General features: G+C 41.6%; 3 protein-coding genes across 3 annotated transcripts; all 3 read left to right on the forward strand.

Moving 5' to 3' along the window:
- Positions 1-1,980: 1,980 nt before the first annotated feature.
- LOC134405430 (olfactory receptor 14C36-like) lies at positions 1,981-3,144 on the forward strand. The gene has a single exon (XM_063136675.1). The coding sequence runs from the start codon at positions 1,981-1,983 to the stop codon at positions 3,142-3,144; it is 1,164 nt and encodes a 387-aa protein (XP_062992745.1).
- An 8,535-nt stretch (positions 3,145-11,679) lies between these two features.
- Positions 11,680-12,687, forward strand: LOC134405431 (olfactory receptor 14C36-like). Its single transcript, XM_063136676.1, has one exon. It carries the CDS (start codon positions 11,680-11,682, stop codon positions 12,685-12,687), a length of 1,008 nt encoding a protein of 335 aa, XP_062992746.1.
- An 8,443-nt stretch (positions 12,688-21,130) lies between these two features.
- Positions 21,131-22,072, forward strand: LOC134405432 (olfactory receptor 14A2-like). Its single transcript, XM_063136677.1, has one exon. The coding sequence runs from the start codon at positions 21,143-21,145 to the stop codon at positions 22,070-22,072; it is 930 nt and encodes a 309-aa protein (XP_062992747.1). The 5' UTR covers positions 21,131-21,142.
- The last annotated feature ends 811 nt before the right edge of the window (positions 22,073-22,883 follow it).

The raw sequence follows: 22,883 nt of genomic DNA on the forward strand, positions 1-22,883 counted from the left end.
CTGGAGAGAAAGTCCTTGATACATCAGAAATTAATCTCTCCATGCATCACCTCCTTCTTCTTGCTGGGAACAGCTCTTCTGAAGATAGGAGAGGACGAAAGTACGGTTACAACCTTGTACTCTGAAGTCTGCCAGTCAAAGGTTAGTTAAGTGTTTTATTTTTCAGTGATGTGATAAAGACTTCGTGAAAAGCCAATGGAATACTAGCAGATGAAAATGGGTTGAACAAACATAGACCTGGTTAAACAGGAAACATCATGGTGAAGAAAGAGAGATACAGACCAGGCACCTGTATTTTGTTAAACCAGATTACGTGAGACATTTCAGATGTTCATGTACACATGATTGTAATGACAAGACACTTCTGTTTATCTGAAGAAAAGCATGAAGAATTTAATTAAGTCATTAATAGAAATCCACGAGTAGAACATGCATTTAAAAACTGACGTAAATTCATAGATGGAATAAAATTTTCTATACTTCTATATTTGGTCTTACTGCATGTATTCAAAAATATGCATTACAAATTTTAACACATTTTAATGTGTGCCTGGGATGCGCTGACGAAGAGGAGTAAAAATGAAATATCCATCCATGTTCACATTTAACCCTGATTAATTTTAACTCTTTTATCTGAAAGAATGTGACATTGTTGGGAGTCAGTAAAGTCCTGGGATTGGGAACAAGTCCCATTGAACTCAATGGCGCTTATTCCTGAGGTCTACAACTGCACTGTAAGAGGGCATAAGGTTGTGTCTATGGGTTTTCTTGCATGCCTGTGTACTCATAAGATATTTGATATGAATAATGGGAGGGGAAGCAAGATCTAACAAGAACTGGTGCTGAAAATGTGAATGGGTATAACTGTGTTATTCAGTAAATAACAGTAACAAAAAAAAATCTGTACTGTGCTTAACCTTACCCCCTATTTCGTGAACCTTTTCTCTTCCTGCAGGAGAGGGATTATTTTTTTCTACTTCTTTTCTGCATGTGCTGGGGGTGATCTTTTAAAAACTGTAACTAAAAAAATAGAAAGAAGAGCCTTCAACAACTGCCTATACTTAAAAAGGCATGGTAGAAACCCTGTCCCTCACCCTGGGAGAAAATTCTCTAAAACTCTCACCTCTCCCAGCCTCTTTCATGAGAATTTTCACTCCCCCCGCCACCTCCCAAGAAATGCTGAAAATGGAGTGATTGAAATATTTGGCACAGCACTAGAAAATAGATTATTTAGAAGTTCAACTTTATACAGGAAAGTGTAGAAGTATCGTATTTATTTATTAATTTATTTATTGCATTTCTATACCACCCAGTAGCCGAAGCTCTCTGTATGACAGAGTGTAAGAGTGGAGATATTTCTAAGGGGGGATCTACACTATTGCTTTTAAAGTGCTTTAGAGCACTTTGAAAACATTTTGAAAACTGTATATGCAGTGTGTCCTGGGCCCCAACATTTGTCAAAACTGTTATAAAGCGCTTTAAAACACTTTAAAGCAGTAGTGTAGATCCCCCCTAAGTTTAAAACACATACCTTAGAATTTTATTCTTAAATTTATCACTGATAATATAGAAAATCCCCCCCAGCCGAAGCAGTGCTAAGGGAGCGCTGCCCTTTTCTCCTTCCCATGAGCAAGACAGATGAAACAAGACAGATGAAACAATCTGCCTCACCTGTATCTCAACATACATTGTGAAAGGATGCAATAATCAACAACCAAACCTTCTACCAATTGTTACTTTTGCTAAAAAAAAAAAAGGGGGGGGTGAGTCATCTTTGGCCACAGTAGAAATTGCAATACCCACACACTGTAATACTGGGGGAAGAGTGGACAACTTTCAACTTTCAAGAATTGCCCAAGCAGGGAGGTCATGAGTAGTTAGCCAATATAACCTCCCATTTACTGGTCTAAGAAGGCAGGTGGCATTATACATCTATATTCTTTCCCTTCATCTCTGCAATTCAGAACTACCATTAGCAACATGGCCTCCATTTTCACCTGCAATATTCAAGCAGAAGGAGTTAGGAGTCTTATTTTGGTAATACCTTTATCATTGTATTTTATTTCATGCAACATCACTGTGGTTTCCCCCCACCCACCCATTTTCTTTACACAGAGACACAAACTGACACCCTGCCAAAAAGAAATGGAAAACCTGTCCACTCTGACAGAATCTACCACGACAGAATTCACTCTGCTGGGATTTTCTGACATCCGAGAGCTTCAGATTTTACATTTTGTGGCGTTCCTTTCCATTTACTTGGTAGCTCTGATGGGAAATTTACTCATTATCCTAATTGTAGCCTATGATCACCAGCTTCATGGTCCCATGTATTTCTTTCTTGTGAATTTAGCGGTTTCAGATGTTTGCTATATCTCAATCACTATTCCAAAGTCCATGACTGCTTCACTGACAAATATCAGACTGATTTCCTTCTATGAATGTGTTTTTCAAGTTTTCTTGGTTATCACCTTTGCGGGGGTTGAGCTGTCTTTTCTCACTGTCATGGCATATGACCGCTACGTGGCCATCTGCCATCCTTTACAATATAGCATGATCATGAACTGGAAGGCCTGCTTCCAAATGGCAGCTGCTTCTTTGATCAGTAGTGCAATCAATGCAACAATTCACACTGTAAGCACATTCAGGTTACAGTTTTGCAAGTTTAATATACAACAGTTCTTTTGCAACGTCCCTCAATTATGGATGCTTTCTTGCACAGATCCAGTGGTCAGTCAGTCGCTTGTTATCGCTAGCGCATTTACAGTGGCCTTGTTTTGCCTTCTCTTTATATTGGTTTCTTATGGGTTCATTTTCTCAACTGTACTCAAGATTCAGTCAGCTCAAGGGAGGCATAAAGTCTTCTCCACCTGCACCCCGCACTTGATTGTTTTGTCTTTGTTTTTTACAACTGCTGCATTTTCTTACTTGAGACCAAAAGCCTTGTCCTCTCCCCCTGCAGATCTGATGGCTGCCGTCTTGTACACAGTTTTGCCACCGCTAGTGAATCCCATCGTTTATAGCCTGAGAAACAAAGAAATCTATGGGGCTATGTCAAAAATGTCAAAGAAGTATACATTTCACCGTGTGATTTCATGCACCTTTCCCAAGAAATTTAAGTTTTCAGGAAGAGAAACCAATTGATCCAGATATATCGACCCTGTTCAGACAAATCATTTTGAGCGATACACTAGATGAGGCAGTTGTTCTGAATTGGTGCTTGAGCACAGTAATGGACTGGATGAGAGCCAACAAACTGAGCTGCAATCCAGACAAGACATTTGAATGGTGAGCATTCATAGGCACTGTTCCAGTGATAGGTGATTCCCGAGGGCTCCCAGTGTTGAGCCTTGTGGCCGGGCTGGGGGATAAGGACCACCTCTGAGGCCAACCTCTCCCACCCACCTTGAGCCTGGGGGCATAGGTTGGGGGTGACAAGGGAAGGTCTCCCTACCCCATTAGGGGATGGCCAGGAGGGAGGCGAAAAGCACAGCGCCACCCACTGGCCAAGAAAGCTTGCCCTTACATAGAAAGGTCTGTAAGCAGGCCAGACTTGATGCCCGATAGATTACCCCCTTTGCAGATCTTTAATAAAAAGTGGCCCAGTTTAAATCCAACAGTTTGTGTCGTCTCTTATTTCTTGCGTCCCTCTCGCAATGTGGTTTATGCAAAGTATCACATATGCACATTCAAACACATTTTCTAGCATTTCCATGGCAAATGTATTCCATATTTAGAAATATATGGATATATCTTTCATGGCAAACATGAGCTAATACTATATTGTATTTGTCCACATTGCTGGGAAACTGCATTGCGAGTGGAGAAGGAAGTCCCAGAAATAAAACACAGACACCAGAGCTTGGGATAAAATAGGGATCTGTGAATGAACGTGCAGGAATCTAGCTCATTTATCTTCAGGCAACTAGCCTTCCTATCAGGGTGAGCCACTCAGCTAAAAACAGGGGTAGGGAGACCCAGCCCCCTTTCCAACTACACTTGTGTGTTTGGTGAGACTGACCCACATCATCTTCACTCAGGCTGCATAGCTGAGTAGATGAGGCAAGAAGGTCCCCAAAGGCAAACTATATCCGGACACGAAAGCTGTGAAGCCCCCGAGGAGCAGGACCTCTGGCTTGCCAATCACCATCAAGGTGCCAGAGTGCTCACCCATCCCTGTTCTGACTTCCCCAAATCCCCTCACAACCCTGCCATTTACAATTGACGTATTTATCCTCCGCTTCTAAAGATTAGATCCAGTATGGTGTAGGTGGAAACCTGTACGTCACTAAATGACAGGGGAAATTCCTACTCGCCCCCCCCCTTCAAAGAGGATGACTGGTTATTCCCATCCTGGTTGATAGGGAGGGAGAGTGGGGCCGAAAATGAAAGAGGCCAAGAACTGTGTGGAGCAAGCCTTTTATGCCTTTGGCTCCACCCCACTGCATGAGGCTGTACACTTGCAGAGCATGCACACGCTTCTATTCCCTTTACTTCTCCCTCCCTCCCCCTCGCAAAAGCCATCCCCCACTCAAGCCATACTGGCTGGGTGGAGATCGGGCTGGGAGGGTGGGCAGGCACTTCATTGAATGACTCCCTGTGTTTGAGTAGAGCTCTGCCCCCATCCTTTAATGTTCCTGAACACCTGCTAAAATTCAAGTCTTCTGTCTTTTGTTGTTTATAGAGGGGAAAAGAGAGGACAACAGAATATGGCAAAATTACAATAAATACTTTTGGTGAGGTCTTGTGAGTCTTTACTTGCATTTCTTCTGTTGCATGATATGCAATCATACTCATGGAATAAATGTTATGAAGCAATGAATTAGAGTTCCTGATTCTCAGTGGTAGCTGCTCATTGGATCCTATGCTTTCTAGATAGTGTCTGGGCAACATGGGATATTTTGGGAAACAGTGTTCTCTACCTCCTCCTTCTCCTCCCCCTCACAGCCAGCATGGAAAGAGTGGAACTGGCTGGTTCTACAAGCTCACAAATGTGAGCACATAGAGAGTGAAAGGGGGCATTCCCAGGTGCAGGGAGGGGAGGAGGCTGGAGACATGGGGCTAAGAGGTACCCCAGCGGTCCAAAGCCTCCCTCTCCCCCTCTCACCGCAGCCACTGCTGGATGGGCAAAAATGGCCTGTCTAGCTAAAATGCAGAGTGGAAAGTGCTAGATGCCTCCCAGAGGCTGACAAGTATTTGGCACATCCCATAAGACTGTACTTTTGATCAATGTCATATTTTAGAAGGAATTTAACTTAGATTTCTGCTGTTTTTCAGATTAACCAATAGATGATTAATTGGGGGGGGGGGGGAAACAGCAGCAATATTCACCTTTATCTATGTATGATCCTTTAACTGGCCTACCTATGACAATATATCCTACTAATTCCGTAGACTATTTATTTATTTATAAGTGCTGATTTGGCAAATTAAGCAGGGAAACATGCAAAACTTCAACAGCAGAGAACTAGAAGGATTACTCTATTTCCACTTTTGTTTAATTTATGTATATAACTTTGTGCCTTAAAAAATAGGTTTTATTTATTATTTCCACTTAGATACTGCCATCAAGGAGCAGAACAATTTAAAACAATGCCATCTTAACATAATAAAAAGAAGATACAAATCAAATCAAATTTTATTACGGCAAACAGCCGGCATGAAAAGAAGATTAAATATTGTAAAACATTTAAATCCCACAATTGTGAATAGGCTAAATTGAAAACCCATATCTTTACATACTTTGTAAAACGTGTGTGTGTGGGGGGGATTGTAGTTTCTCGAGGAGTGCATTTCACACTTTGAGAGATATATAGGAGAAGTTCCTTTCATGTTTGTTGCACAAACAGGCCACTGTGAGCAATTTTGTTTTCAAAGGGACTTATCCTGCACAGCTTAAAAAACAAGTATGTTCATGAGATGAATGGTTCAGTCAGATTGTAAGCAATTTGAAGCTTTATTTATTTTATTTTAATTTATTTATTATAGGACTTTTATCCCGCCATTTTGCCAAAAAAAGGCTCTCAAGGTAGCCTACAAAAATATTTCTTAAGACAGTCCCTGCCCACCGGTTTACAATCTAAAAAAAATGACAGAAAAGGAACAGGGATTGGGAGGGCTCCGAGAAAACAATGTTTTCTTTGCTTTTGTCTCTCATTTTGTTTCTGGCTTGGTACTTTGAGCATTAGTTTTTGGGGGTCCCTGTTTTATGTAAAAATGCATCCTTCAGTATCTATAGACAGGTGCAGGCAAGTTTTGCTATTTTCTGAATTAAGTATTGTTTCCAAAGGTTACTCGGGTTTAGGAATGCCTTTCCCCATTTTTCTATCTAAATAAAACAAACAGCTACCTCAAGCATTGCTTGTGCTTCTTACCATGTAAGCCTAAGAGGGAATCTACACTGCGTACTGAAAATGCTTGCGTGCGCCTGCAGTGTGCCTCCAAAGCCATCGTGTAGATCCTAGAAGGAAGAGGCGGAGGAGGAGGAGGCTGTGAAATCCAGCCGCGTCCTTGCCGCCGCTGCCCACCTCCCTGCCGGCCTCCTGCTGCCGGCGAAAGAGCCACCCTGGTCGGAGAGCTTCTTCCGCTCTCCGCCCCGCCTTCTTCCGCCAAGTGGCTCTTTTGCTAGCAGTAGGAGGCCTGTGGGGAGGTGGGCGGCGGCAAGGACGCGGCCGGATTCCCCAGCTGCCTCTTCCTCCGCCTCTTCCTTCTAGGATCTACACGATCACTTTGGAGGCGCATTGCAGGCGCACGCAAGCGCCTTCAGTACGAAGTGTAGATTCCCTCTAAGTTTTAACCCACATTCTTCTGCTTGGTTAATTGCTACTATTTAACATTTCAGACTTGAAGCTCGAGAATATGGTGTGGTGGACTGGACTCCTAAGCCTCAAGAGTGCCCTGCAAAGTCATAGACCATCACCACACAGGGAAAATCATGTTTGCTTACTGTCACTTCTCTGTTCGTGCGATTGTTCCTCATTACTTCCTCTTTTGAAGGAGGAAGTAAGCAACATGCACATGGCTCGTTCAGTGGGCCATTTTGATCATGTTGTTCTCCTGCACACAGCAGGAGATAGTGGCAGCTTCCATCTTTAAAAATAAGTCAGACTTACTGGCGTGTTGTTGTGGTGGTGGTGGTGGAGGTAATGGTGGTGCAAAGAAGACAAAAAGGGGTGGGAGGCATGTGGAAGCAGATGACGTTGTGAGAGGGGCCTGCAAAAATCCATTAGTGCCCAGTAATGAGTTTGCAATAAAATGCTTGTCTGGTGGAGCTCTGAGTGTCTCTTGGCTCATGCTGAAGTATAGGTAAGGGGTGGTGGAAAGCTAACCAAGAATTTTTTTGTCCCTGTCTAAAATGCTGGAAGATAGGGCAATCACCTCACTCCTTTTAGAATAATGTTGGACAATGTCAAAGGACTTAGGCAATTAATTCTACTTCTGCATGAGGTGGGAATGCAAGCTATGAGTCAAATTGAATCACCATAATTGCTCTCTCTCTCTCTCTCTCTCTCTCGCTCTCTCTCTCTCTTTGAAGTTACATTGTTATATTTTAATTTCTCTCTCTGGGTTTCCTCTGCTAGGACTGATAAGCAAGGTCTCTGGAGAAAAAAGACCTTGATATATCACAAGAACATGAATAGTTGAATCTCTTCCATGCATCACAACCTTATATATTTTGCCAAAAATAGCTCATTTGAAGAGAGGGGAAGACATGAGTACTGTTGCAACCTTGTTCTCTGCCAAGTGAAGGTTAGTTAAGTTTTCTCTCTATCTCCCAATGATGTAGTAAAGTCATAGCAAAAAAAATAAGCAAATGTAATACAAGCAACTGAAATGGGTTTGCAACAAACACAGACCTACTGTTTAATCAGGAAACATCATATTGAAGACACAGTCATCTGGATTTGATGCCTGCATTTTGATATATCTGTTCAGGTGAGTCATTTCTGATGTTCTTGTATTGAGGATAGGAATAAGAAGACCCTTCTTTCCTAATCGAAAGAAATGTGTTCCCAATTGAATACAGGCATTATAGAAATCCATTCATGGGACAGAACCAACTTTGCATTTGAAATCTCACTTAAACTCATAGATGGAATTAAATCTCTAAATTCTGAGATACATTTTTTTGCTTATTGCACGTATTCAGGAATATGCATTATGAATTTCAACACATTTTAACATGTGTCTGTAATGTGATGAGAGAGAGTTCATCTACACCATGCAGCATATTACACTATGAAAGCGGTATTAAAGTGGTATATAAAAGGCAGGAGCCACACCAAGCAGGGTATAGTGGTATGAAAGCGGTATATGGCATGTGTCAATGGGCCCCAACAGTTGTCAGTGCACTCCAATGCTGCTGTGAAGCAATAGTGTGGCTCCTTCCTTTTATATACCGCTTTCATACCACTTTCATAGTGGAATATCCTACTTGGTGTAGATGAGGCCAGAGAGTAGTATTTTTTTCTCAGACTTGTTGACATTTTATGGCTCAGTGGAAGGTGCCAGAAAGGCACTGATTCATTTTAACTCTTCGAACTGAATGTGTGTTTCATTGTTGGAAATCAGGAAAAATAAGAATATGATATCTTATCCACATAACCAGTTCAATGCATTATGGTTTGACTAGTACTGAGTTGAAGTACTTGTCAGGCTTCAAAATATTTGCTTAGGCTCTTGCAAAGTGCTTGTCCCATGGAGTATTAAACTTTTCTCCCTCTGACATCTGAACATCATGCCATATCAGAAATTGCCTTTGAAACTCCCTGCAATTTCAGAAGCACTTTGACGTGCAGTCTGTAGGGAGTAGGTAGTTTCTGTGTGAATAACAGCAGCTGAAAGCACCTTCTGGTTCACTGAACTAGTTCCACAGTTCTTTGGATGGTAGGGCAGGCACACAGCCCAGAGAGGAGAATGTATTAATGCACTGTAAACTTGGGGGGAAATGTCGATGTCTAAATAAGAATGAAGTATACAGTGCAGGTTGTTTCCAATGAGCAGTTCAACAGGCATGGAAGATTCATATTGCAATGATTGGATGTTGAGTAAGTTGTAGGAGACCAATTGGGATGAAACTATTTCTCTCCCCCCACCCCCATAAATTTAATAATGTAGTAGTTTTTGGAAAGGAAGATCTATACATTCAGAATACATCATCATATAGGGAAATTAGCAAGGTAATAAATATTTATTGTACCTGGTAGCTTTGCTTTTTAAAATAATTATGTTGAGTAATCCAGGTTTACTTCCAATTGTATCTGAGCAAAAACCAGACATAATAAAATGTGATTTAGCATGCCATTGTCATCAAATCTGAACTTGATTTTTCATGGTTTCCATAATACTACTGACAAATAATTCGCAGGACTCTTTTGACACATTCATACCACGACCTGAGCTGATGAAATTCACCTGCATGAAAACAAATTGCAGTCTGCCTTGCACTGAAAATTGACTTGAATGAATTCAGTATTGAAGACTAAGACTACAGTGTTATGCACACTTATCCAAAAGCAAATCCCAATTTAATCAGTTCTGAATTACTATCAGGCCTTTTTGTGTTTTTCTCTAGCAGGTGAAATTTTCTACTCTGTATTTTTTATGGTTTTAATTACTCATTATAAATAACAGGATATCTATTTGACACATTTGCAGTGCAATCCTGTTACTGTTTACATGGAGGTGATTTTAATGTAACTTATCACAAGAGAGCAATTCTATCCCAGTTTACACAGACTTAAGTCTAACTGTGTCCATGGGTTACTTTGAAATAATACAGTTATCTCTTGTACACTTATCTGGGACTGGGAATAAGTCCTATTGAATTCAATTGGAGTTTTTTCTAAGTAGGCAGGTCCACAATTGCACTGTGTGGGAGTTTATAAGATTGTGTGTATTGGTTTTCTTGCTTGCCTGTGTACTCTTAAGATATTTTAAATACAAAGTTGAAGAAATAACATCTAATCAAGTGTTAAAGAGTTTATTATCAAGAACTAATCAAGAACTTGTGAATGGGGATGACTGTATAACTCTGTATATAACAGTAACACAAAATGACTGTATAACTCCGTATATAACAGTAACACAAAATTTGGAAAATACATGGTTTAAAAGTACAATTTCATACATAAATGTGAGCAAGTAATGTGTAAGTGCATAAAAGTGGAGGTATTTCAAAGATTAAAACACAAGTCTTAGATTTGTATTCTTAATGTTCTCATTGAAAATAGAGAGCCTGTTTTCCCCCTCCCTCAATGTCAAGTAAATGAATCGAAGAATACTTGCATATGGGCATGAATTACTTCCATTCCTAGCTCTACAAAGATGTGTGAAAGGAGGGTTGCTCTTCTTGCTTCCCCATGAGCAGGGCAGATGAGACAGCCATCCCTTTCTTATATTTATCTTAACCTAGGTGTATTCCTCAAAGCCAAGCAGCTTTGATATACAGATTTGGTGGAAGGAGCTTAAAAGGGATGTGTACTTCAGCATAACTCCATAATTTATTTTAGCATACCAGGAATGTGTGTAAAACCAAAAATCAAACTCTGAATTTCATCTCAAGGTTCATTTCATCTCATGCCTATATCAGCTAATTCATCTGTATTTTTCTGAACGTACACATTCTTCTCTCATTGATTAAAGTGTGTTTGTGCTGATTTTTTCAATGTATGTATGTCTTCATGCATATTTTCATTTGCATTTCTCTAAATATGCATTTTCTATTTTCTTTTTTTCTGAAAATCACATTGCAAGCTCTGAATGTATGGACATTGACCACAGATTGTGTTTGAGCCCATCTTCAGACAGAGAGGGGCAAACTGGGTAAATTCTGATCAAAACAGAATTGAAATACAACCCTAAATCATACTGCTTCTAAATCTGTCCTGAACATATTAGCTGTGACCTAGTAAAATGACATTACAGAGCAACTAAAACCACAAAGCAGGAGGTCTTCCATCCAACATTGTGCAAAGAAGCAACAATCAACAAGCAAAACCTTATTCACATGACAAACATAATAATAATAATAATAATAATAATAATAATAATAATAATAATAATTTATTTATTTCTTACCCGCCTCTCCATTTTGATCAAGGCGGGAAACAACAGTATTTATTTATTTATTTATTTATTACATTTTTATACTGCCCAATAGCCGAAGCTCTCTGGGCGGTTCACAAAAATTATAAAATAATTTTTATAAAGTAAGTATAAAATACATAAAATACGGATTAAAAATATAGTATACGTTGTTAAAACATCCTAAACAAAAATCCTAAAAGCATCTTGAAAGGAAAAAAAAAATCATATTTGGCCACAGTAGAATTGCAGTCCTCCTGCTCTGCAATACTGGGGAAGAGTGGATAGGTTCCATGCTAACCAATAATTGCCCAGGGAGGGAGACCGTGAGTAGTAAACCAATCTCACCACCTGTTGACTGGCCTAAAGGAAGTAGCCAACATAATAAGTCTATACTGTTTTCCTCATCTCTTTTATTCTGATTAACGTTCAAGAACATGGCCTTTCAGTTCCACCCACAGCATTGGAGGGAAGAGTAAAAGGGAGTGTTGTTTAGGTAGTATCTTTTTCTATGATATTTTTCCCCCCACACAATATAATTTAATGAACTTTCTTTACACAGAAGTACTCCCCTCCACAGCTCCAAGAAATGAAATGGAAAACCAATCCACAACGACAGAACCTACAGTGACAGAATTCATTCTGCTGCGATTTTCTGATATCCGAGAGCTACAGTTCTTTCATTTTGTGGTGTTCCTTTGCATTTACTTGGCAGCTGTGATCGGAAACTTTCTCATTATCCTACTTGTAGCCTATGATCACCGTCTTCGTAGTCCCATGTATTTCTTTCTGGGCAATTTATCACTGTCAGATGCTTGCTACATCTCCATCACTGTCCCCAAATCCATGGCTGCTTCATTGACAAACAGCAGTCAAATTTCCTTCTCTGAATGTGTTTCTCAAGTTTTCTTGATTGTCACATTTGCAGGGGCTGAGCTGACTTTTCTCACTGCCATGTCATATGACCGCTATGTGGCCATCTGCCATCCTTTGCAGTATAGGATGATCATGAACTGGAAGGCCTGCTTGCAAATGGCAGCTGCATCTTGGATCAGTAGCGTAATACGTGCAACAGTACACACTGTAAGCACATTCAGGTTACAGTTTTGCAAGTTTAACATCCAACAATTTTTTTGTGACATCCCTCAGTTATGGATGATTTCTTGCACAGATACATCAGTCAATGAGTGGCTTGTTATTGCTGACACATTTATAATGGGCTTGTTTTGCCTTCTCTTTATATTGGTGTCGTATGGATTCATCTTCTCAACTGTACTCAAGATTCAGTTGGCTCAAGGTAGGCATAAAGTCTTCTCCACTTGCGCTCCACACTTGACTGTCTTGTCTTTGTTTCTTACAACTGCCGTGTTTTCTTACATGAGACCAAAAGCCTTGTCCTCTCCTAGTGTGGATCTGTTGGCTGCTGTCTTATATACAGTTTTGCCACCACTAATGAATCCCATCATTTACAGCCTGAGAAACAAAGAAATTCATGGGGCTATGTCAAAAATGGTAAAGAAGTGGTTTGGATTTAATGGTATGATTTCCTGCACCTTTCCCAAGAACATTAATTTTTCAGTGAAGAGAAACCAGTTGATGTGAATATAAAGAGTATTGAGGGTTGCCATGATGTATGGAAGTGTTTTCTTTATTACGTGTTTCTGCCCAGCATGTATGAACTGCCTGTATAATATTTCCCAGTCTTAATGTGAATTACACATACCAGTTTTACAAGCTTGCTTTTAAGCAAAGCAGAGGCCATATTCTAAGGCTGATTTCAGAGACTGTCCTCCCTTTTAACCTCTTCCCCTTTTTGTCATAGAAGAGAATGCAATAGCTGCACGAGATGGGGAAAAAGAATAATTCCTATGCTACTGGCTATGGGAAAAAGCTTTATTTGGACATTATTCTCTCCATAAGGTTAAGGTCACTTTGAGAGGGGAGAGGGTTGGGCTGCCCATGTCCCTGCCAATATTTCTCTGGCTGGTTCAACTACCATGCTGTCTGTGCATTTAGGGCTGGTAAGTTTCAAGTTAACCCTGCTTAACATTTAGGGAAATTGCTTGTGATTTGGAAGGAGGGATGTACAAGTAGGGCTGTCACTAGCATTCAACTGGGCCCTTGAGGGCAGCAGAACCTCCTGTGTCTGGCCCTCATGAACCCAGTCAAAAGAGCTTGGACTGTGGAGAGGACCCATGCCCGAGCACTCATGCATCCCCCTGACATTTACTCTGGCATTATTAGGGTCTTGAAGGCCCCCATTGGCATGGGGGTGGGGGCGTGATTTCCTGATTCTCTGGAAAGTGGCCACCATTAACACTGCAAGGTAGTGCAGGCAATTGCTGAGTGTTTGCAATAGGGGTGTGCATGGACCCCCCCGCTCCGCTTCACTTCCAGATCCGTGATTTTCAGATCGGGCTGCTTCGCCCCGCCCCCGCTCCGCTCCACTCGGAGCTCTGGATCCGGATCGGAGCTCCATTTTCCCCCCCCATAGGGTTGCATTGAAAGCTAAAAAAGTATACAACTTTTTTTCTGTTCAAGTTAGAAACCTCACGTTTGGCACCATGACACCTCATGGACATATACACACGCATGCCAAGTTTCAAGGCAATCCCATCATCCCCTGATTTTTGGGGAATTTATGAAAATCGGGCACCCCATTCAGACCCCTTGGGATAGCTCTGTCAATTTGCACGTTAGAAACCTCAAACTCGCCACCATGACAGCTTATCCATGTGTCCACATGGACGCCCAGACTCAAGGCAGTCCCATCATCCCCTGATTTTTGGCGGGGCTCTAACCTCTAACGCACCACCCATAACCCTAAGTCACACCCCTTTCGATAGCTCTGTCAATTTGCACGTTAGAAACCTCAAACTCGGCACCATGATAGCTTATCTATGTGTCCACATGGACGCCAAGTTTCAAGGCAATCCCATCGTCCCCTGATTTTTGGGGAATTTTTGAAAATCGGGCACCCCATTCACACGCCTTTCCATAGCTCCGTCAATTTGCACGTTAGAAACCTCAAACTCGCCACCATGAAAGCTTATCCAGGGATACATATGCACGGCGAGACTCAAGGCAGTCCCATCATCCCCTGTTTTTTGGCGGGGCTTAAACCTGCAGACCTCTCAATGGGGCCATTTCAAAGGAAATCCCAACATGCCATGAATTGGGGAGTATGAATCTTCTTCCACACTTGAAAAATGGATTTGGAACTTCCAAAACTCCAAGTGAGCGCAGGAAGGACTTCTCCTCTGAGTCAAAGCCAGACACACACAACATCCCTGCAAGGCGGGCAGGGGAGGAGAGAGGGCAGGCCGGCAGGCAGGCAGCAGACATTTCTGGGGGCATAAGGAAGTGAGCCAAGGATAAGCCAGTAATGCATATAAAATGGAATAAATAAATAAATAAACGAAGGAGGGGTGGAATTAAAAGCAGCAGTGTTGCTGAATAAACAGCAAGAAGAACTTTTTTAAAAAGGCTATATCTGTCTTTTACCAGCAATAGGGGGACGTGCCCAGGGGAGGGGGAAGCAGCAGCTGCCAATTTGGCTGGTGGTCAACCAGTCTTTTAAGAAGCAACGCTGTCCGTTCAACTCATGAAAGCCATTGCTCCACCGCTAAGAACCGCCCAGAGAGCTTCGGCTATTGGGCGGTATAAAAATGTAATAAATAAGTAAAATAATAAACTGTCACTTCAACTCATGATAGGCATCGCTCCACCACTAAGAGAAGTAGACCGCTCACTTTAACTCATGATAGGCATTGCTCCACCGGGTTACTCTCTTTGGAAGGCTCTGATGGCCCTCCAAGTACAGGAGAGAGTGAGGGCACGTCCACAATGAGATGCCCTAGGGGAGCTCATCCCCTTGCACCACATCTTTTAAGTTGTTCCCCAAAGCTAGGGTGGGTAGCAGTGCTGTGTTTCTATCTCTTATTATTGGCTTAGTATATGATTTCACAGGTTGTGTTTGTGCATTTGGTGGGGCTACTGTTTTAAAAAACACTGGGAAAAGTCCGTTCAGACTAAGAAAGAGAAGTTTCCCAGAATCCCAAGTTACCCGTTTTGCCTATCCCCTCCTCCAACTTTGGGATCATGTGATCATGACCGGGAGTTGACTCTGCCCCTCAGCAATCGAAAAGGTAATCTTTTTCCCGCCTTTACCCTACTTTTAAAAAAATTCTAGCATGCGACCCGCACCACACAGAGAGGTGAGAGTAGTCTCAAAATGACCCCCATCCACGACTGTCTAAGCACAATAATTTTCAGAACGATAGCTTAAAAATCAACCCAGTTATCCCCGATTCTTTTCCGCAATGCAATCCTATGGGCAAAAACCGCCGTTTGACCCGCGCTGTCCCTGTTTGTTGACCCGATTTTTAAAAAAATATAGCACGCGACCCGCACAACGCAGAGAGCTGAGAGTAGTCTCAAAATGACCCCCATCCACGACTGTCTAAGCACAAGAATTTTCAGAACGATAGCTTCAAAAACAACCCAGTTATCTATGGGCGAAATGTTTCAAGATGGCGATCGGAGCGGTCCGCCTGAAAGAGGAGCTCCGAAAAATGGGCGCTTCTCTTCGCCTTGCTTCTAGGGGTCCGCGATCCGCTTCTACTCCGCCTCTGGGCAAGGCGGAGCAGGCCAATTCGCTCCTGCTTCTGCGCTTCTAATAGGAGCGGAGCACATGCCTAGTTTGCAAGCCTTGTGAGAGCTCAGTGGAGGCTTGAATGGCCCAGCTCATGGGGGAAGGGACCAGCCTCAGAGCGGCAAACATTCGCTCATTTCACCCAACCTATAGACAAGAATTTCATTTTGGTAAACAAATCACACAAAAACCTTACACACATGCCCAGCGCAGCCTGGGCGTGGTGAGGCCATTGCGGGTGGGGGTGGCGAGACGAGGCGTAGAGGCTGCCTATTGGGCACCTCGCATTGCGCCACTGGAGAGAAGAGGGGGACAAAGGATATTTAAAGAGATCTGTTCTTACCCCTTCATCTTCTTCTTCAAAGTGGCTCCCTCCTGCCCTTCCCTGTAGGTAGTGTGGGTTCGCTGGTCATCTTTAGGAAGCCAAGTAGGATTTTTTTAGTCATTACCTGATTTTAAGGTCATGAGTTTTTTCACCTACTTCACACTGCAAGACAGGCCAGGGTGTATTAAATGGGCTGATTGGAGTTCTTTGTTTTGGTCACATTTGTTGGCAGGGAAGCAGACATCTCCACACGGTTAGGGCTGGTGAGCATTCCAAGGCACCTAGTGGTGAAGGGTAAACACCTGAGGCTCAACAGCTGTGAACCCTACAGTCCAGCTGGGGAGATAAGGGTTACCCTTGAGACCAACCTTTCTCACCCACCCATATTACATCATGGGGAGGGGTGACACCGGAAGGTCTCCCACCCCAAAAGGGGGGCCAGGGGAGGCGGAACGAGTCATGCCACCCTCTGGACAGGAATGTTTCGCCCAAGGTAAGTATGGATGGAAGCCGTTTAGAGGAGATGCCTACTTAGGTTACCCTTCTGTAGTTATTTGTTAATAAAATGTGGCCCAGTTTTAAGTCCAAATACTTGTGTTGCCTCATTATTTCCATGCTCCGTTTCCACAAATGCATCCTGTTCACAATCCCTAACGTGAGCAAGAGAGAGAGAGAGAGAGAGAGAGAGAGAGAGAGAGAGTTTTGATTCTTGGAAATTCCTGAGTTTGCAGTCATTTTTTTTAATGAACATACTAAAATTGATTTATTTTTTAAACATGCATTTTCAAGCTTTAGTCATTTATTAGAATGTAAGCCTATGTGGCAGGGTTTTGCTATTTTATTGTTTTACTCTGTACAGCACCGTGCACACTGATGGTGCTATATAAATAATAATAATAATAATAATAATAATAATAATAATAATAATGAAAAGAGAGAACTTTTGACAAATACGCACATTAATAAAAATGCTGCTTGAATGAGCTAAAAACCTGGTCAAAACCCCAAATGGGAGCAAACTGACATAAACCTTGTAGTGATTTTTGAAGTATTTAGGTGAGCTTGAGAATCACTGGTTCTCCCATCCCCTATTTGAATCATTAAAAACAGTGTAACTTAAAACATCATGTAATCACAGCACAATGCATGAGTCAAGTTAACAGCACCCCCACACTCTACTAGGTAGCATTCAGAGTGACTGTGTAAATATGTTTCAGGTGATTAGCAAATCAAGCTGTTTTATGTGTAACCCAGGGATAGCAATTTGAAATTAACCACTAAACCTTCACGTAGATACTATAGCTTTGTGAAGATGCTAAGATATCACCCAAGAACATCTGACTAGGGTTTTGGTATAGAGGGCAATGCAGTAAATAGCCTGTGATATCCTCTCCCAGACCGTAGTGTGAAAACATAATACTATGGACGTAGTTTGAAAACATAATTTTGTAAATGTATTTCTTTGTGAAGCAAAAGTAGGGAATAAAGTACTGGCAGGATGCCAACCAAAAGAGATCTTGGGGTTGTGGTGGACACCCTGATGAAAATGTCAACCCAGTGAGCAGCAGCTATAAAGAAGGCAAACTCCATGTTAGGCATTAAAGAAAAGGAATTAAGAATAAAACTGCCAGTATCATACTGTCTTTATACAAACCTATGGTGCGACCACACTTAGAATACTGTATACAGTTCTGGTCATCATACCTTTAAAAAGATATTACAGAACTGGGGGGGAAAGTGCAGAAAAGGGCAACGAAACTGATTAAATGACCTCTGCCTTGCACAAACCCATGTTGACAGCGGGCTATAACGCTGGTGTGATGGAGCCCTATCTCTACAACTGTAGAATAGCTTGTGAAAATTGGAATGGATTCTGCCAGATATTTGGGCATCTAGAACAGAAAAATGGCTGCCCCAGCATGCTGGATTACACAGATGTGGTTTTCAACCTCTTATCCTCACAACAACCAGATCAGGTAGATTAAGCTGAGAGGCAGCAGCCTTTTTATTCTCTCAGTATTTTAACACTTAATTTTAACTTAAATTTAAATTTTACTGTTCCAACTCTGTATTTGAATCTTATATCAATTTTGCTGCGTGGTTTTATCCTGGTTGTGCTTTGTATACTGTATTTTGTATTTGTATTTTTAACCTGTTGGTTGTCTTATTATGGTTTTAATTTTTGTGAACCGCTCAGAGAGCTTCGGCTATTGGGCGGTATAAAAATGTAATAAATAAATAAATAAATAAATAAATAAAATGTTCTGCACCATGCTGGACTCCATCACAAATGGCCACTTGATAAAACATATGAGGAACTTGTTCCAGCAGTCTAGTTTTAATTTCTCCCACTGAGACATGGAGGGCTCTGGAGAGCAGGTCTTTGAAACACAAACAAATAACAGAGATGAGTAAAACTCATCTGCACACGTCCAATGTATAATGACCAAGAAAAGACAAGCTACAAAGGTGAGCAATCTTATGACACTGTTCTTTGAAGAGTAGTAGTCAGCTTGCTGGCATCTTTATGGCCAATGGGACAAACACTTAGTGAAAGATTAATACATGGACTGTTAGAAAAATGGAATGTGGCAGCTATGACATGAACCCTGTGATTAAATTAAAATACAATGTTATTATAATTACAGCTACAGTTGCTGCTTTATTCCCACTATTTTACAGTGAGGTCACTATGGACAAAGTCAGTTTGAGCAAAGATAATGTCTTACTTAGGGCATGTTATCCTGAGATCATCCCTGTGTATTCACATGATGCACAGGGGATCCTGGGGGCAGAGAGAGATGATTCCTCTATTTCCTTGGGATATTGGCAGGCCCTTTCCCTCATCTTTTCCCATGGTCCTGGGATGATCCTGAGGACGACCATGTGGTGTGGATGGCCGTCCCGGCCTCTTCCTTCTTCCCCATGAGTAGCAGGGGTCATCAGAGGGAAGGAGCTGGGACAGGAAGAATCCAGGGCCATCATGCATGGGGGGAGCAGGGTTGGGCCTTTAAAAAAAAAAAAAAAAACCACACACTTTAACTTTCCCCTGGAGCACAAGTGTGATCCAGCTCCTTGTCTTTTTGCTTTTTTTTTAAAGGCGGGCGTGATGTCCTTCCTTCCTTCCTGGATTCCATGTGCCGTGCGTGAACGCAGGGAGAGGATCTCGTGATCAGCATATCATCAGATCCTCCCTTCTCCCTCTTGGAGCACTGTGAGGTGTAGACATGCCATTAGAGTATATCCATTGAGATAAATGTGATCTGAATCAATCATGATGAAATGAAGTCCGATCAATTCCAATAAATCTACTCCAATTATAAGTAAATAATTTTACTTATTATTTTATTTACTTTACTTTTACTTTATTATTTACTTTACTTTTACTCCAATTATAAGTCAAAAATAATGGAAGATGCAGTGCATGATTGCTTAACTGCTACTATGCAGTTAAGATATGCTAAGTGTAGAGGGAGGCTTGATAGTCAATAGTTTACAATTTTATGTAAGTCTCATAGAAAAGGCCACAGTCCAGTAGGAGGCTCACTTATGGAAATGAAAGGGAACTGACTTGAGGACAATTGCTAGAGAAGTATCTACAGGATTGTGCCACAAATTGGGCTCAAAGACTGCTTATCAATGGTACCTTGCCAAACTGGGGGGAGGTAACGAGTGGGGTACCACAGGGCTTAGTCCTGGGCCCACTGCTCTTCAACATTTTTATTAATGACATGGATGAGAGGGTTCAGGAACGCTTATCAAATTTGTACATGACACAAAATTGGGTGGGATAGCTAATACCCTGGAAGACAGAAGCAAAGGTCAAAGTGGTCTTGATAGGCTGGAGTGCTGGGCTGAAAACAACAGAATGAAATTTTATAGGGATAAATGCCAAGTTCTACACCGAGGAAAAAGAAACCAAATGCACAGTTACAAGATGGGGGATACTAGGCACAGCAATACTACAAATGAGAAGGATCTTGTTGTAGATCACAAGCTGAATATGAGCCAACAGTGTGGTGTGGCTGCAAAAAAGGCAAATGCTATTTTGGGCTGCATTAATAGAAGTATAGCTTCCAAATCGCATGAGGTACTGGTTCCTCTCTATTCAGCAGTGATTAGGACTCGTCTTGAGTACTGCATCCAGTTCTGGGCTCCACACTACAAGAAGGATGCAGACAAACTGGAGTGTGTTCAGAGGAAGGCAACCAGATGATCAGGGGTCTGGAAACAAAGCCCTATGATGAGAGACTGAAAGAACTGGGAATACTTAGCCTTGAGAAGAGAAGAGTGAGGGGAGACATGATAGGACTCTTCAAATACTTGAATGGTTGTCACACAGAGGAGGGCCAGGATCTCTTCTTGATCATCTCAGAATGCAAGACACAGAATAATAAAGTTACAGGAAGCCAGACTATGAATGGACATCAGGATAAACTTCCTGATTGTTAGAGCAGTATGACAATGGAACCAGTTACCTAGGGAGGTTGTGGGCTCTCCCACAGTAGAGGCATTCAAGAGGCAATTGGACAACCATCTGTCAGGGATGCTTTAGGGTGGATTCCTGCAGTGAGCATTGGGTTGGACTTCATGGCCTTGTAGGTCCCTTCCAACTCTGCTATTCTATGATTCTTTGATTCTAATTGGGTCAAATGCTGATTGCTAACACATGTCATATTACATGAGACTTGGAGAAGCAAATTCACATCAGCTGTACAATTTCTAAACTAGCTGAAATAGCTTTAAAAGCATGCACAGTTTATTCATTTATTTTTAAAAAGTAGGAATGAAGTAACTCATAGAAGTGATTATCCAATAATCTGGTTGAAAATATTGAACATTGTGCTCCAATAAGGACTTATGGAAGTTGTTATCACTTTTTAATATGTATTTATATATTTAGATACTATACATAAATGTAAGTATACACATGCACACATATAGGGCAAACATATAGGGTTTCGCTCTGTATATATGCTACTAAAACAGGAACAAAGAAGACAAAGAAACGTAGATCATGCTCTTTTCATTAACATCATCTTTGCCTTTCTCTCCACAGCCTTTTTCAAAGCAAAGAAATGGAAAACCAAACATCTGTGACAGGGTTTATTCTTCTGGGATTTTCTGATATTCGAGAACTACAGTTTTTACACTTTGTGGTGTTTCTCTCCATTTACCTGTTAGCCCTCATAGGCAACGTTCTTATCATCAAAATTGTCATCCAGCACCACCATCTTCATACTCCAATGTATTTCTTCCTAGTCAACCTATCTTTTCTTGACATTGGCTACATTTCAGTCACTCTTCCAAAATCCATGGCCAACTCATTGCTAGGCAATGAACTCATTTCATACTCTGGATGTGTTGCACAGGTTTTCTTGGTTATCTCATTGGGAGGTACTGAGCTTGGTCTCCTCACTGCCATGGCTTATGACCGCTATGTAGCGATCTGCTCTCCTCTACAGTACAGCTTGATCATGAGCTGGAATGTTTGTTTCAAAATGGCAGCCGCTGCATTGCTCTGCAATACAATCAATGGAGTGGTACACGCTGCAAACGTACTCACTTCACATTTCTGTTCATCCCGTATTGTCGAACAATTTTTCTGTATTACCCCTGAGTTATTAAAGATATCTTGTTCTGATACACAACCCATAATCTGGTATATGTTTGCCTTTGTAGCTATTGCAGCATCTCCTTGTGTTCTGCTTGTAGTGATTTCCTATGTTTACATATTCTCAACTGTGTTCAAGATTCAATCAGCTCAGGGCAGACGTAAAGCTTTCTCCACCTGCACCCCACACTTGACTGTCTTTTCTTTGTTTCTGTTTACTTCCATCTTTTCTTTCTTGAAACCAAAGTCCTTGTCCTCTGTACCACTGGATTTGTTGGCTGCTGTTTTGTATGCAGTTCTGCCACCACTGATGAATCCCATCATTTATAGCCTGAGAAACAGAGAGATTCAAGATGCTCTGTCAAAAATGTTTAATGATAAGATTATACTGTAGAGTGGAGTGTACAATAGGTTATGTGGGACATATGAAACAAGTTTTCCATTGTCACAAGAAGTGCTGAATAAGTAAGGTAGGTTCTTGTTGTGATATGGGTCCCATCTACACCATATTGCACTATGAAAACAGTATGAAAGTGGAATATAAACGGCAGGAGCCACACCAAGCAGGATATAGTGGTATGGAAGCAGTTTATGTACGTGTCATGGGCCCCAACAGTTGTCAGTGCACTTCAATAACACTATAAAGCAGTAGTGTGGCTTTTGCCTTTTATATACTGCATTCATACCACTTTCAAAGTGCAATATCCTGCTTGGTGCAGATGAGGCCATAGACTGCATCACCTCCATTACAGAATATATTTGTAGGTATCCAACACACTTCAGGCATGGTGAAAGGGAATTGAATTATTTATCATATCACACATACCATATGTACTGTTACTGCTCTGATGTTTTGCATTACAAGTAGGGAACTCTACCTATGATGTTGCTTATATACTAGCAGATGGACCCAGCTTCACACAGGTTGGAATTGCCTTTAAGTTGAAACAGAGAAGATGTAATGCAATTCTTACATGCTGTGAGAATTGGACACATTGTGTTCACCCTGCCTTAGTGAAGGTATGCCTGCTGGCACACCTAGCCATGTTGCCTGTCAGGGTCCGCCCCTAACCCCTTTAGGAAGGGGTCTGCCGACTTCATCCCCTTTCAATGTAGTTGCCCCACAGCAGTGATAACAATTAATAGTCTTTGGCTCCAGACTGTGGTTGTTCAGTGGGTGGAGGGATAGATAGATAGATTAGATA

This window comes from Elgaria multicarinata, chromosome 11, assembly GCF_023053635.1.
Source record: "Elgaria multicarinata webbii isolate HBS135686 ecotype San Diego chromosome 11, rElgMul1.1.pri, whole genome shotgun sequence".
Taxonomy (NCBI): domain Eukaryota; kingdom Metazoa; phylum Chordata; class Lepidosauria; order Squamata; family Anguidae; genus Elgaria; species Elgaria multicarinata.